The sequence below is a fragment of the Hesperophylax consimilis genome, chromosome 22, assembly GCF_061612785.1.
Source record: "Hesperophylax consimilis isolate HC1 chromosome 22, BYU_Hcon_1.0, whole genome shotgun sequence".
NCBI lineage: Eukaryota > Metazoa > Arthropoda > Insecta > Trichoptera > Limnephilidae > Hesperophylax > Hesperophylax consimilis.
In genome coordinates, this window is record NC_142857.1 from 3,110,542 (window position 1) to 3,125,434 (window position 14,893).

At 37.0% G+C, this 14,893-nt stretch overlaps 1 protein-coding gene across 1 annotated transcript; it reads left to right on the forward strand.

Moving 5' to 3' along the window:
- Nucleotides 1–1,181: 1,181 nt before the first annotated feature.
- Nucleotides 1,182–14,143, forward strand: LOC149412658 (uncharacterized). Its single transcript, XM_089645394.1, has 3 exons — nt 1,182–1,302; nt 1,798–2,400; nt 13,190–14,143. Exons 1-3 carry the CDS (start codon nt 1,243–1,245, stop codon nt 14,141–14,143), a joined length of 1,617 nt encoding a protein of 538 aa, XP_089501520.1. The 5' UTR covers nt 1,182–1,242.
- The last annotated feature ends 750 nt before the right edge of the window (nt 14,144–14,893 follow it).

The following is a 14,893-nucleotide window of genomic DNA, read 5'->3' on the forward strand; positions in this document are numbered from 1 at the left end:
TTTACTTATGACGGCAGAATATCGTTTTACTAAAACCTGCGAACACCTCAACACGGGTTCACCTATTACTAAAAAAACACTACTACTTACCAATATACTTGCTACAAATTCCTAAACGGTCTTAGGGATCTTGATGTTAATCTTTGATGTCTTTTAAAGAAGAAAAAAAAAAAATTTTGTCAAAGAATCTGATTTGACCTTTTCAGATGCCTGGCAGCAATTTTACAGAAACACTACATGTGGGTATAATTTTTTCGAAAAAAAATCAACAAAATCACGCGCATCTCCACGAAAACATCTTATATTATCCTCCGTGGTCGAGGGTTAAGGCTATTGAGTAGCAATTCTAAGGTCGCGGGTTCAAATCCGGAAAATACGCAAGTAAATTGTATTTGATGAATTTCAGGTTACTTCACAAATTTATTGGTTAAAAATAATATATAGTATACATGAGGCACGTTCCAGAGTACAAGACACTCTCAGTATCATACCACCATTTAGAATTGAAACGTTACTTAAAATGACTTTAGCCGTGTTTGGTGCCCAGATCTAAATAACCAGGTACTTTCCCAACTTCCTCTTTTCCATCTCACTAATTTCATCCTCATAACAAACAATTGAGGATGCCATAATCTTACTGACTTCAGAGGGTTGGGAGCAATTGGGAGTCTTTTGCGGTATTCACAAAAACAATATATTTTGTAAATAAAAGTTCACCAGTGAGTTCAAGCCAAAAATCAAAACAATTAGTTAAAGGTGTGCCATTCGTCATCGCAAACAATGCGAATGCATGCTGAATGGAATATAATATTTGCTCCAGTTCAGATTTATTCGTTCTTTGGTCTGTGGTTATGAAGAATGTTTGCCATAAAAGAAACAAAGTAATGGCCCCAAACGTGTCAATCAAATTTGCATAAATTACAGTATAAAAATCTGCATTCTGTGACCGGCAGCGTGTAAACCAATCTCCTGTTTTTTTTTATCTTAATATCATAATTCGTTCTTGACCACACGATTACATAATGTACTAATTTATTCCACTTTTGAACAATGGATAATATGTGAACTAGTAAGTTGTCATGTTTCATTAAAACGTGCATATAAAAAGCCTACTGAAATATTTCAAGTACGAATTTGATTATAAGTTACGTTGGACAACTGGATTCATTACGATTTTTTCACTTCCCCTTCCACTGTGCAGGAAGCTACAAGCTAGTATAAAGCCTTGCGTTCTCTCCCTTCATGGCACAAGCAGTTTTCCTCTCAGAAAAGGCTCACTCAACAATCAACATGAACGCCCTGGTAAGTAACATAATATCGTAAATAATATTTGTATCAAACCACAAATTAACTATGCAATCACTTCTTGGGTTCGGTTGTCTTGATACCCGTGCATTCCTTGTCTGGTAGCTGGTGAATGCTTCATCTAAAGGTGTTTCCAATTTGGATTGGAGGTTACAAATCGAATGGGTTTCTGAAGGTTAGATTCAGTTACTATAAATCTTGTGGTGCTCTATAACTGACGCATTGAATAATGGATATTGCAGATTATGCTTTAATGACATTTTTATATTGTTACACAGGATTTTGTCTTCTAAAAATTTTGTTGTTGTCTATTCCTTTTTAGCATTACGTAGTTTTATAAGTGAAATTGTTCATTGGAGTATATCCTGCTATTTAAAGTTCAAATGACTTCAATTCGATGTATTCTTTTTTAAATAATAAAGTGAATGAGCAATAAGATTCGGTGAAATCGATGAACAATAGATTTTCTAAAAAATGTGTTATTATTTCCAGATCTTCACATTCCTGTGCGTGGGAGCCGTCGTCTCCGCTAACTACATCAGCCATGATGAGGGACAGTGGAAAGGAGAGGGTCTGGCCGAGAGCCAGGACAATGGACAGTACGACCATGGATATGGTGGCTACAATGGTGTCTCCAACTACGCTGGAGCTTACTCAGGAGCTTACGCTCATGGAGCTGCCCCCATCGGTCATGACGGACGTGTCGTAGACACCCCTGAAGTTGCTCACGCCAAGGCCGCCCACTTCGCCGCTGTTGCCGCCTCCAACGGAGCTGGACATGGTGCTTACAACGGAGCCTACAACGGTGCCTACAACGGAGCTTACAACGGTGCCTACAACGGTGCTTACTCCGCCCCTGCCTACAACGGTGAAGATGGACAGTGGAAGGGAGAAGGTCTGGCCGAAAGCCAGGACAACGGTCACTACAACAACGGATACAACGGTGCTTCCGCCTACGCCGGTGCTTACTCCGGAGCTTACGCTCATGGAGCCGCCCCCATCGGTCATGATGGACGTGTAGTAGATACCCCCGAGGTAGCTCACGCCAAGGCCGCCCACTTCGCCGCCATCTCCGCCGCTGGTCATGGAGCCCACTACTAATTTCTTAATCTTCGACTATGGTTCCTGTGTACATTATCCAACAGAATGTTGTTTCCCTGATTCAACATTTGATGTCTTGTAAATAGCGAGGCGTTGATTACATCAAAGCCTTGTGTGATTATTGTGATTTTCGAAATTTATTTATGTTTTCTTTATTATTTCCAAAATTCTACGCACTCAATCGAATAAACTTCGAAAAATAAACTGTCTTTTAATGTTTTTTTCTCTGAGGAAACTTTTGAATTTATTTATAATTATTCATTGAAGAAGATAATTCTAATAAATCGAATCATGAGAAAGAAAAATAAAACAGGAAACGGTCACAACTGGGAATCGAACTCAGGATATCTGTCTTACTGGGACAACGCCTCCAACTACTTCGTGTTGTTTTGGATTAATCTTCAACTCTGTGATTCAACGATTCGATTATATTCAATGTGTATTTGATCAAAATCAATGAGGAATGCCTAATCTTGCACCTAGCAATAATAAATAATTTGCGTACACAAATTAAGTCAGAGAATGCATTACTTGCTGGTATTCGTTGATATAAGATTAGTTAATAATCATAAGAAAAAATAGCACGCAAACTCCGCTGAAGTAGAATGTGTTTTTGTTTCCCTTTCATTATTTGAAATATCTGTTGTATATATCAAACTTTGTTGAAACAGATAAAAGCAATACTTGATGATTCATTTGAAATGCAGAGATTGGAATGCTTATCAAATACCTTTCAATAATAATAATACGTCCAACTCCGGTGAAATAGTGTCAATATCAACAACGCTGGTGTAGCATATTGACTTTGACGTTCCTTTTAAACTGAATTTATTTAGTACTCCTTACACTCCTTTCATCGTTCATTTGATCTGTATACCTATCTAAACATCCCTTTCTTAATGTTAATTTGTTAGAATTTTTTGCGGATTTCTCACACGATCATACATGGTTTTACCTCACATATGCCTCAGGGATTTCATTTCTACAGCATTCAGTCTACTCTTTTTCTTCCTCTAGCAGTTCCATGCCTAACTGCCATAAATCAGGGAATGTTACCAGCACTCCATTGTGGACTAATAGCTTCGTTTTTTTTACCCTTTTTAGTTAGCACCAACAGCGTTCAGTCCTGCATTAATGAAGTTACCTTCTTTTACCCTTCTTTCAATATCTATTTAAAACTAAAAAATCAACGGGTCAGTTTTAAACGCTTGCATTTGGGGGATAAACGCGAACGAACAATTTGATAACGTTTTTATCGTTGTTCATCAGGACTTATCAAAGTTTAAATGGAACTGGTAATATTGCATGATACTTCACACAAATGTTTTCTTTGGGGATGCTATATTGATGTAATTTTTAGGAGGCATCCAAAAATCAAAATGACAAAAAATAAGGCATTTTTTCACAATCGAGCCACTGTTTTAAAAATGACCTAATATCGTGCAGAAAATGTTAACCGTTTACAAATATTTCGAAGTGTTTGACGAGCCTTTTGCCGGTTAGTGACAGTTGTTGTTCTGTGGAGCACCTTGCAATGGCATACGAGTGACATGCATCTAAATAAAGATCCAAAAACTAAAACAAAATCAATAAAACAAATATACAAATTATATAAAAGCTCACTCAAATGACAAAGAGACACATACAAATACAAGAGACACGAATAATCATAATAATAATGTTTATTTCAGCTGGACAGAGCGATGTGTGCAATGCTCTGCCTGCCATAAAATTTTACATTTAAGTTAATTAATAAAAATTCAATATACAAATTAAATAAAAATGAGTAAATTGATGAACACATTAACACTTTACGGTGGCTTGAGTGAAATTCTCCATCTCTGGTGTAGAAGAGCTCCTTGCCACTGGGCAACGGCCTGGACAAGAGTGTTGTCCGATCTCTGGTAGCGCTGACTCGTCCCGGCTATTCTGTGGCGCATTAAGACGATTTTTCCATACAAACGTAGTCCCCATTTATCTTTCTGGATTTTAACCCTATAGCAAATATTTTTTAACATAAAATAGATATCGGCAACTTGCGTGTCGGTACGTTTTTTTTTTTGATAAATTGCTTCTTATAGAAGTTCACCTTCCAAAAATCAATAAAATTGCCTGATTTAAACGCAGTCAAAAGACGTTCAGTCTACCAACAAGACAATATATTTTGAAAAAAAACAAAACGGTCCGACATAGAATAGTTTTTTTTTATGTAGTTGGTAAAAAAAAATAAAAATTGGTTACTTTTTTGAGGAGAAAAATGGGGAATACAAAACCTCGATTTTGAAGATTTCATTTAGGTATTAGTAGCCCAAGCTGCATGTGTCCCTTTCGCTCAGTATTCGGAAGGTAAGGGTCGGGGGAACAGGGTTTAGATAAATACGTATGTATTTGTGCGAAGTGATGTCATGTAGTCATAAATCGATATTCGATATTCTAGAGTTGTGTTGTCCCAAATAATCGATGTTTTTTTATTATTTTTTCGGTTTGGTCACTTTTGTGTTTGTTTGGTAAAGTATTGCGATATTCTTACTTTAATTTCATATGTTTACGTAAAATAATATCTGTAAAAAAACATCCGTTACGGCCAGACCGACTCCGAGGTGATTTCGTTCCGTATTGCCAATATGGATACAAAACACTCAAATGGATAATTTTTTTAAAAATAACTTTTGTGTAACTAGCATAATATTATAATTCTTCAATAACCTTTAATGTATATTGTTATTTTATTTATTTAACTTCTATTTCGACAAATAAATATACAGCAAAGTGATGTAGCGTAGTATATCGAATTGTGTCGGTGCACTAGTGTTGTCTTTTCCCGAGTTATTGATATATTTTATTAGTTTTTTTTTGGTTTAGTGACTTATTTCGAGTATACCATACTTGCCGATCTTACTAAAATTGGACCAAATTCAATTGTATACGTCAAGTACTATACAAAACAAATTAATTTAATAATTTTCAATTTGGGAGGTGGTTATGGGTACCGCCGCCCCGGGAACCATTTATTGGATAACCTCTGTCATAGGTCACCCCAAGTGGTTCGCTACGTTTGGTGACTTGAGCAGGGGTGCCCGTGTTCATGGAGGTGAGGATTGTCCGGGTCTTGGCGATATATGCATCGGTCCGCCAGTTGCGTGGCAGGCCGGATCGGGAGAGACGAGGGAGACTTTTTGATCTCTCCAGCCGGACTATTCCGGAACATCGCCTCGCACCGCAGTGGGAGGTATGGATTCATATGATGGTCATTCATGAAGACATTGTCACCAAGATTCCTACCCACTCCTGATGCCTTTTTCCTTCCCAGGACTAATTTGGTGCTGGAGATGATGGACTCGCAGCAGGCAGCTACCAGTCTAAACGCACGCTCAAGTCGCGACGCGACTGAAGATGAGTTAGCAGCAAGAAGCTACCTGACTATTGTATGTGCGCGCTCAGGTTGAGCCGCGACTTATTTGGACGAGTATTATAACAAAGCCCTGTAGCAACCCGATACAGAATTTGGTCGTAACACGGACATGTATCTAGCATGAAAGTCAAAAAATCCTCAACTTACAATGAATAAAGATTTTTTTTTTAAATATATATTTTTAAAAAGATGCCATTTGCGTGGTGATCTCTTATAACAAAACACGGTATGAAAATTTGCGCCGTTTAGTCATGACATTTTCTATTATTTTCGATTTACATGGATATTTAAATAGTAGTTCATTTTTTCTCATGATTTATTTATTTATTTATTAAACGCCATAAAAGGCTTTTACAGTAATGTGAAACATTAGATTATAAGTACACAGTTCAGGGCTGTCAGAGACTTGACAATTAAAAATAACATTTTTATTTAAAATAATACATCCGTTAGCCAACACTATAAGACATCTGAAGCAAGCAGTTTATATTGATGCTATACATATACATTTCACAATATAATATATGTATATATGGGGAATGTATATGTATAGAACACCATACATATGTTACACATAAATAAGAACATGTCAGTATGATGCAGTACAAACAGACATTTAACATTTCACAAACATATCAGTTCAAATTCACAACCAAGTATTTTTGCCTTGATGCAAGACGGTGAGGTTTTGAAAATATCAAAAAGGTCTGTATACGTGTTGGCAGTGCGGTGAAAACGCGCCAACGGTGAATGATACAAATAGTTAGTGCTATGATTGTCACTGTGGAAAAGATGGTGGAGTCGAGTTGATTTAACAGGGACACGAAAATTTATAACATTTAACATTTGAGGGCAGTCTATGAGATTGTTCAGTAATTTAAAAAGTGTAAGAATGTCATTAATAGTTCGCCGGGTATAAAGAAGTGGTAGATTTAGACCAGACATTAATGTATTATAGCAGATATTAATTACAGGCTGTCTCAATTTGAATTGAACGTATCGAAGAAATTTTCTTTGTACTTTCTCCAAGCGGTGTGAGTTACAGGTATAAATCGGAGACCATACAGGAGATGCATATTCTAGGTGCGATCTCACAAGAGAGCAGTAGAGTAATTTAATTGACTCATGTTTTGAAAAGTCCTTGTGTTACGCATCACAAAACCTAGAATTTGCATGGCCTTATTGGAAATTGTTTCACAGTGACGATCAAAGGTAAGTTTTCTGTCAAAAATAACACCAAGGTCTTTGATAAATGGTACTAATGCAATTTCATTATTGTTAATTGAATAAAATATGGTTATTGGAGTCCGTGAACGGTAAAAACACATGTAGAAACACTTTTTTACGTTTAGGAATAATTTGTTTATTTCACATCAGTTAGCAAGTCTATCTATATTATGCTGAAGGATAAGTGCATCATTTTGTGGCGTCAAATTATCCAGATTAAATAATTAATAATAAACTGCTACTTGCTACTTAGGTACGTACTTGCTACTTGCATCGTTAAATCGTAAACAAAGTAATCTACGTACTACGAGACCTACCTGTTTCAAGTATCTACTCGCGACAATAATACTGCAGTTCGTCTGGGATACTACGAGAACTCGCCAGAAGGTTCGAGTCTACGGCCTATGCATAATCGCCGCACTATCGAAGGTTCCCGAAACACACAGTCTGTGCGAGTGCCTAGAATTTAGTTGCCATCCACCTACCTACTGCCGCCGTCGGCCGAGTAGTATAAATATGCCCGACGCAGCGAGTCATTCAGTCAGTTAGTTATTTACCAGCCGTCAGTCTACTAGGCTCAACGAGTGATCGCCCGCGCTCTTCTTACTAGCGCGAAAGACAACGTACCCGGTTTCGCCCGTATCATCATGGACTCTATCGGGACATCATTTTAGTGCCTTGTCCAGATCGCCGTTCCTGGCAAGCACTACTCGGATTACAAGCGCCCTGGTTCCAGTGTCTCTGACCAGCGCTTCTTCCACGCAACCATGACCACCACGAGGACACGCTGCATCCTCACTGGTCACGCCGTTCCCGTTCAACCGCCTACAAGGTCTGCCGCACCTTCGGCCGTCTCGTCAGTACTGGAGTGCCTGAAGACCTACGTTCTTCGCCAGTGCTTGACCTCCATCGAGTCCCGGTCACCAGCGCCCGGCGTCGATTCACCGACCCGCGCCTGACCAGCACATCATCAGCCAGCATCCGGTGTATTCTTCTGTCCAGCGTCAACTCTCGTTACGGCTACACTGACTCCTCAATAAAACACATGTGACCTTCAACAACCTTCTTTCATTTCATGCCTTCACACCTGATCACCAAAATTTAAACATTTTATAATCTTAAAAAGCTTTAGGTCATCTGCAAATAGAATGAATTTGACATTTTCGAAACATAAAGATAAATCATTTATAAACAATACGAAGAGAAGTGGGCCCAGATGAGAGCCTTGAGGAAATCCCGATGTTACTTTAAATTTATATGAGACTTTATTATTTAATTTTACCATCAGTTCGCGGTTACAGAGGTAACTATTCAACCATTTTAGGAATGATCCATGTATACCAATGGCTTGCAGTATCGCGAAGGATATTAATATTTACTTTATCAAAGGCTTTTGAAAAATCAGTATATTATATTGAATCTACTTGTGCACGAGACGTGAAAGCTTCGCAGATATAGTGTTCATACAATAGAAGATTGGTTGTGTTAGACCGACCGGTCACAAAACCATGCTGTTCTGGAGTAATAATATGCCTAAACTTAACAGCAATTTTATCTAAGACAATACTTTCAAACATTTTCGGGGTGGTAGACAGTATGCAAATTGGTCTATAATTTAAAACACAATTTTTATCACCTGATTTAAATACAGTTGTCAAGTGATTAAGTTTCCAAGGATCAGGATATATTCCAGTTTGAACTGACAGATTGAATATGTGTTGAAGTGGAGCTGCTATAAACTGAGCGCATTCCTTTATGAATACCGGTGGAATTTTGTCAGACCCTGACCCCTTCTTACAATCTAGAGATCTGATCTTTGTATTAACATCATCCAGAGAAATGTGGCATGTTGATATGTCAGTTACATTGGGGTATTTAAATTCAGGTATAGTTACATTATCATTTTTCTGTTCATAAACACTTGAGAAATGATCAGCAAAGAGGTCAACTATTTCTTGATCACTGTCAGCATGTTTTCGCCCTGAATACATTGATCGAGGACAGCCGTTGTTGTCTTTAAGAGAATTCATATAATTCCAAAAATGTTTTGGATTTGACTTGATAGTCTGCTCTACATCTGTAATATAATCTGAATAGCATTTTTTAGATAGACTTTTACATTTACTTCGTAAAACAGAAAAAAATTTATAGCAGTCAGTGGAGTTATTGGATTTAAAGTTAATGTGGGCAATTTTTTTACATTGAATGAGTTTTTTTAGTTCAGTACCAACCCATTTTGGGTAACAGTCGTTTCGTTTTACAATAGAAGTTGGTATGCAATTTTCAATAGTATCATAAAGGTTTGAGTTGAACACATTTGTTGCTTCTTCTACGTTTGTAGACATAAAAATGTGGGACTAATTGAGCGAAGAAAGATATAAGCACACTTGATTATAATCGGCTTTCTTGTAGTTTAGTTCGTGAACGGGAGGTTGGGGACTAAGGAGTTCAATGGGTGCCAAATAAATGATCGCTAGTAAAGGGGGATGATGAGAGTCAATGGATACTATTGATTCACGCGATTCGCTGACATTACTATTATTTATGTTTGATATGACAAGGTCAAGAATTCTGTCATTTATATTTTTAACATGATTTAATTGTTTAAGGTTGAAAAAGTTGATGATATCAATGATTAATTGGGCTTTAGCAGAAATGGGATTTGAAGACTCAGTGGGTTGTACTCAGTTTACATATGGGAGATTAAAATCCCCAAAAATTATTAATTTTGCATCAGAATGATCCGATTTTCAGAACCCCGACATGTCTGGAGGTAGAGTGGAAAAAAATGGAGGTTTCCTCCACACCATCCGATTTGCAGTATGGTGATTGGCAAGGGTGTTATTGCTTTCATGTCATTTTCAAAATTTCAACGAATGGTATTGGCGTTGGCTCTATTAACAAAACACAATAATAAGATTCGTAAAACAAAATAGTGAACAAAAAATTGCAATATTATATCGAAAATTGGTCACTTGCGATGTTTATGTTGTAAAAATTGGTCATTTTGGCCAAATAAACATCGCAAGGGAATTAAAACCTGTTGATTTCAGGAATTTTACCAAAATAAAAAATAAATATTTTATTTTAATACTTTTCCCTGTCTCAAACAACTTGAATGGTTTAGTTAAGTTTTGATAAACAAAAAAGATAACTATCTGTCCAAACAAGTATTTTATATTATTTTTAATTGATTAATTTAGCAAAACGACACAAATTAATCTAATAAAATTTACTTGCGCACGCCGCGACCTGCGGATTCGTAGCTAAGAGCCTTAACCTTCAACCACGGAGGCAGTTCAAATGTACGCACCTACATATTTTAGTAGGTGTACCTATATGGGTAGTAAGATTTTTTTTAATTTTTAAAAGAAAGACAAACATTCCCGGGTTACGAATAACCTAACATTTGAAAAACTCCTACTACCACCACACTAAGCGGAAGATATTGCTTGTGTTGTGATGGAGAACTTAGCCAGCCGAGGAATCCGGAGGTAAGGCGGAAAATATTTGATCTCTTTAATTGCATAAATTTCTTAATTCAAGATTTGACTGCCCTGACGCTATAAATTTGCTATAATTACAACAATTTGTTGTCATTATTGCCTCCAAAGCATACCAGATCGAATATATTATTTCACAACAATAAATTCGTGTTCAATTCTGTAATGGAGAGAATATATAGTCTGTGCAATGAATTGATAGATGTCGCTGATATTTTCGTTTTAAATTTTGACACATTCAAAGCCAAATTAGTTAATCAATGTAAATAACGAGTTATCATATTTTTTCATATTATGCTTAAGCAGCTTAAGTATTACAAATTATTATAAAATATCTCCTTTAGATATATTTTCAATTTGTATTGATATTTCAGACGACTAATTTTTGCTCATAATAATTTGTTATCCTTTGTGCTACCTATGCATAAAACCTTGTCTTATAAACATTAGTTTTATTTAAAAAAAAAACAACTTAAGTATTGACAATATTTCGTTAAATTTTTACTTTTAAATTTCAAGGGTTTTTAAAATTAGTGTAATAATAACTTTACAGGTATAAAGTATTTCATGCTTTCTTTTATATTTTTGTTTTCATTTAATTCAAAATCAAAAAATAAATAAAGTGAAGGTATTTTGTTATTATATTTTCATATCGTTTATTTTGTATGAACATCAAAAAATAATTGTAACTTATCAATACTTTTTTTGTCTCCTTCTGTGAACCGTGTTATCCAAGGCCGAATATTAGCAGGCTCGGTAGGCCCAGCACAAATATAGTTTCTTCAGCTCGAACTTTCCTTCTCGAGCGATTACTGTTAGCAGGTTACGCCAGTATCATTACAGGCGTTGGTGAATGTTCCGTGCCTATATTTATACAAGTGTTCCGACTGACCGGACATTTGCATTTCAAGATTCCCCAATAAAAAATCAATTTCTTAATGTTTTTTACGGCCGATTTGGCGCTCTCACGTGGCCATGGATTTTACCGTCTTATCACAAATCGGAATGCAAAAAGTACGGACTAAAAGGTATAAAAGGTAAGTATATTTTAGTTGTTTGAATAAAAACATTCTTGGGTCAGAATATTCTGAATTTTTTTTTTAAATATATTTTTTTAAATTTTTTTTTTTAAATATGGTTAAGGCTCTCGACCGGCAAACCGGAGGTCGCGAGTTCATTTGAATTCGAATTAATTTGTCCTATTCACATTTAAAAAAATATATAATATTTTTGCGGCACGTTCCAGAGTGGAAAATACTCTCAGTATCGCCCTGGTATAAGACCACCATTCAGAAATAAAACATTGCTTGGGATGGCTTCTTCCGCGTTTGGTGACCAGATCTCAATAGCCAGCTACTTCGATATCTTCCTCTTCACCATCTCCTTCCCCTTTTCGCTGCTTTTAGCCTCACAACATACCCCAATTAGTAAGCCATAATCTTGCTGGCTCCAGACGGTTGTGAGCAGTTGGAACTCTCGTGCGGCTTCACTTTAAGAAAATTGATAAGATATTTGCTAGAACCAGTTTGGTGTTTTTTTTTAATATATTAACTCCACACAGGAGGCCCTGAAGAAAATAATTTCCCTCAGGGCCTATGTCATCTTTGGGGATGCTGTGTGGAGGGTCTTTTTGTGGAGAGGAAGGAGTGAACATGGGTCTTGAAGAGTCCCATGTTGTAGGAGGGAGGAAACACAGAGCCGAGCTGTTGAACTTAAGAACGAATCGTAGAAGCGACCCGTTCTCATGTGACAAATGTCAACCGTGTTCAAATGTTTGGCGTGTATCCCGACTACGCATCGGTGCCAAAGGGATCAATGACGCTAGTTCCTCAGAGCATCTTCCATTGTAATACCGATAGAACAAGGACAGCATACCTACCTGACGCCTGTGCTCTAAAGATTGCAGTCTGTCTTTTAAGATTGGGGAATCTATCAAGGTGTAAAGGTAATATGAAATTAGAAGTAATATTTTCTCTTTATTTGTTTCGTCCACAAGACGTCCGAAAAATGAGCTGAACCACTCAGAACTAGGCAAAATGGCAACATAAAGTCAATCCAACAATGTTCAGGTATGTATTAATTATTACTTGCCAGTTTGGAACGGCTCAGTACGTTGTGTAGGCGTAGTGTGGACGTAACCAATAGCAAAATATTTTTGTGAAATGCATCGATACACATGTTGTTACATAACACTAAAACAAAAAAATCACTTTCAAGTATAGCATCAACGTATTAAACATTAATTAATTCCGATCATGCGCTCTTACAAGTCATGCAAAAAATAACACCACCGCATATTTCCAAACGCGAAAATTGGTGAACTTGTCATAGTTAAGATGTGCACTGAACCAATCATTACAATGTCTTTTATTTCAAGAACGGATTTGATAAGAGAGTTGAACAGCCGACATCATGTCAATTTGTCCCTCCCACAATTCATTGTACGCACGACCACTTTTTACAGTATAAAACCTAAGCATTGTTTCGGTATAATTCAAAAGCAGTTTTCCCCTCAGAAAAGGCTGACACAAATCCAGAATGAACACTTTGGTAAGATATTTGAAATTATTTAAAAAAATGTAAATAAAACGAGGGGTTTATAATCTCTGCAGTATCAATAAATATACTTTTCTACTTTCAGATTTTCACATTACTTTGCGTAGTAGCTGTGGTCTCCGCTAATTACAACATCGGCCATGATGATGGACAATGGAGGGGAGATGGTCTGGCTGAGAGTCAGGATGGACAGTACGACCGCGGATATGATGCTTCTAACTACGCTGGAGTCTATTCCGGAGGTTACGCCCATGGAGCCGCCCCCATCGGGCATGATGGACGTGTCGTAGACACCCCCGAAGTTGCCCACGCAAAAGCCGCTCACTATGCAGCCAAATCCGCTGCTTCTAACGGTGCTGCCCATGGAACTTACAACGGTGGTTACAATAATGGAAATGATGGTCAATGGAAGGGAGAAGGTCTGGCTGCTAGCCAGGATAAAGGTCACTACAACCAGGGATACAACGGTGCCTACAATGGTTATCATGACGGTCAATGGAAGCGGGAAGGTTTAGCTGCAAGCCAAGATAAGCCTTATTACAACAAGGGATACAACGGAGCCTACTATGGTAACGATGGTCAGTGGAGAAAGGAAGGTTTAGCTGCAAGCCAAGATAAGTCTAATTACAATAAGGGATATAACGGAGCCTACCATGGTAACGATGGTCAGTGGAGAAAGGAAGGTTTAGCTGCAAGCCAAGACAAATATAATAAAGGATACAATGGTGGCTATACCGGAGCTTACTCTGGAGCTTACACTCATGGAGCCGCTCCTATCGGCCATGATGGACGAGTAGTGGACACTCCCGAGGTAGCTCACGCTAAGGCCGCACACTACGCCGCCAAGGCCGCTGCCTCCAATGGAGCTAACCACGGAGCTTACTCTTCCCGGTCTTACTTTGCTCCGGCTTACAACGGTGCTCATGGAGCAGCCCCTATTGGACATGATGGACGTGTTGTAGACACTCCTGAGGTGGCGCACGCCAAGGCTGCTCACTTTGCTGCCATCTCTTCTGCTTCTCGTGGTCCCTACTACTAAGTTAATTGATAATTAATATCCATATATAACATCACTTTGAATCTTACATCCGATTGAATGCGATAGCTCCGCTAACATATTTATAAATTTTATTTATTAGTGTTAGATGTTCAAAAATATTGTTATGTTTTACGTGATTTAGTTGTCAGAAAATAAATAATTTTTTTAATAAAATACGGTGTTTTCATTGAACCTATCACGGAAAAATTATGTAGGGCGTCAAAAATAAACATTTTTTGTGAAATATGTATTATATATATAATATGGCTACAATAAATATTTGAAAAAATATATCATTGTTAAGAAAATAAATTCTTGTCCTCATGTGAGAATCACTTCAGCATAATAAAACTTTGGATGGAAATATAATATATATCTACGTATTTATAAAAAGATTTGAATGGTTTTACAAACGATGTTTTTGATAATGTCGATAGGTGTACATAGGTAACTCAGTGATAATAATTTAAAAAAACAAAATTCTCAACCATATTCCAATATTCCCTGCTTTCAAACTTGCAAATTTAGTAATAAATAATTATATAAATCATTTGTCAGATTTCCCATCTAGTGGTTATAAGACAAAAGATTTTCAGTTGTTTTCTTACTTGAACCTGTATACTAAAATATTGCAATCCATCGAACGTAGTTTCAAATGCGCAAATTAATGCTGTCCCCAAATGAGGACACATCTTGCAAGAGGATTATTTTACAAATATATAAGTATTTTTAGTAACCCCTTTACTGAGA

What these genes read in the sequence shown, in the direction of transcription:
- LOC149412658 (XM_089645394.1), top strand. Translation starts at nt 1,243, where the DNA reads ATGGCACAAGCAGTTTTCCTCTCAGAAAAGGCTCACTCAACAATCAAC. An exon ending in CAATCAACATGAACGCCCTG is followed by an intron (nt 1,303 to 1,797) that starts GTAAGTAACATA and finishes TATTATTTCCAG; the next exon opens with ATCTTCACATTCCTGTGCGT. An exon ending in CCGCTGGTCATGGAGCCCAC is followed by an intron (nt 2,401 to 13,189) that starts TACTAATTTCTT and finishes TTCTACTTTCAG; the next exon opens with ATTTTCACATTACTTTGCGT.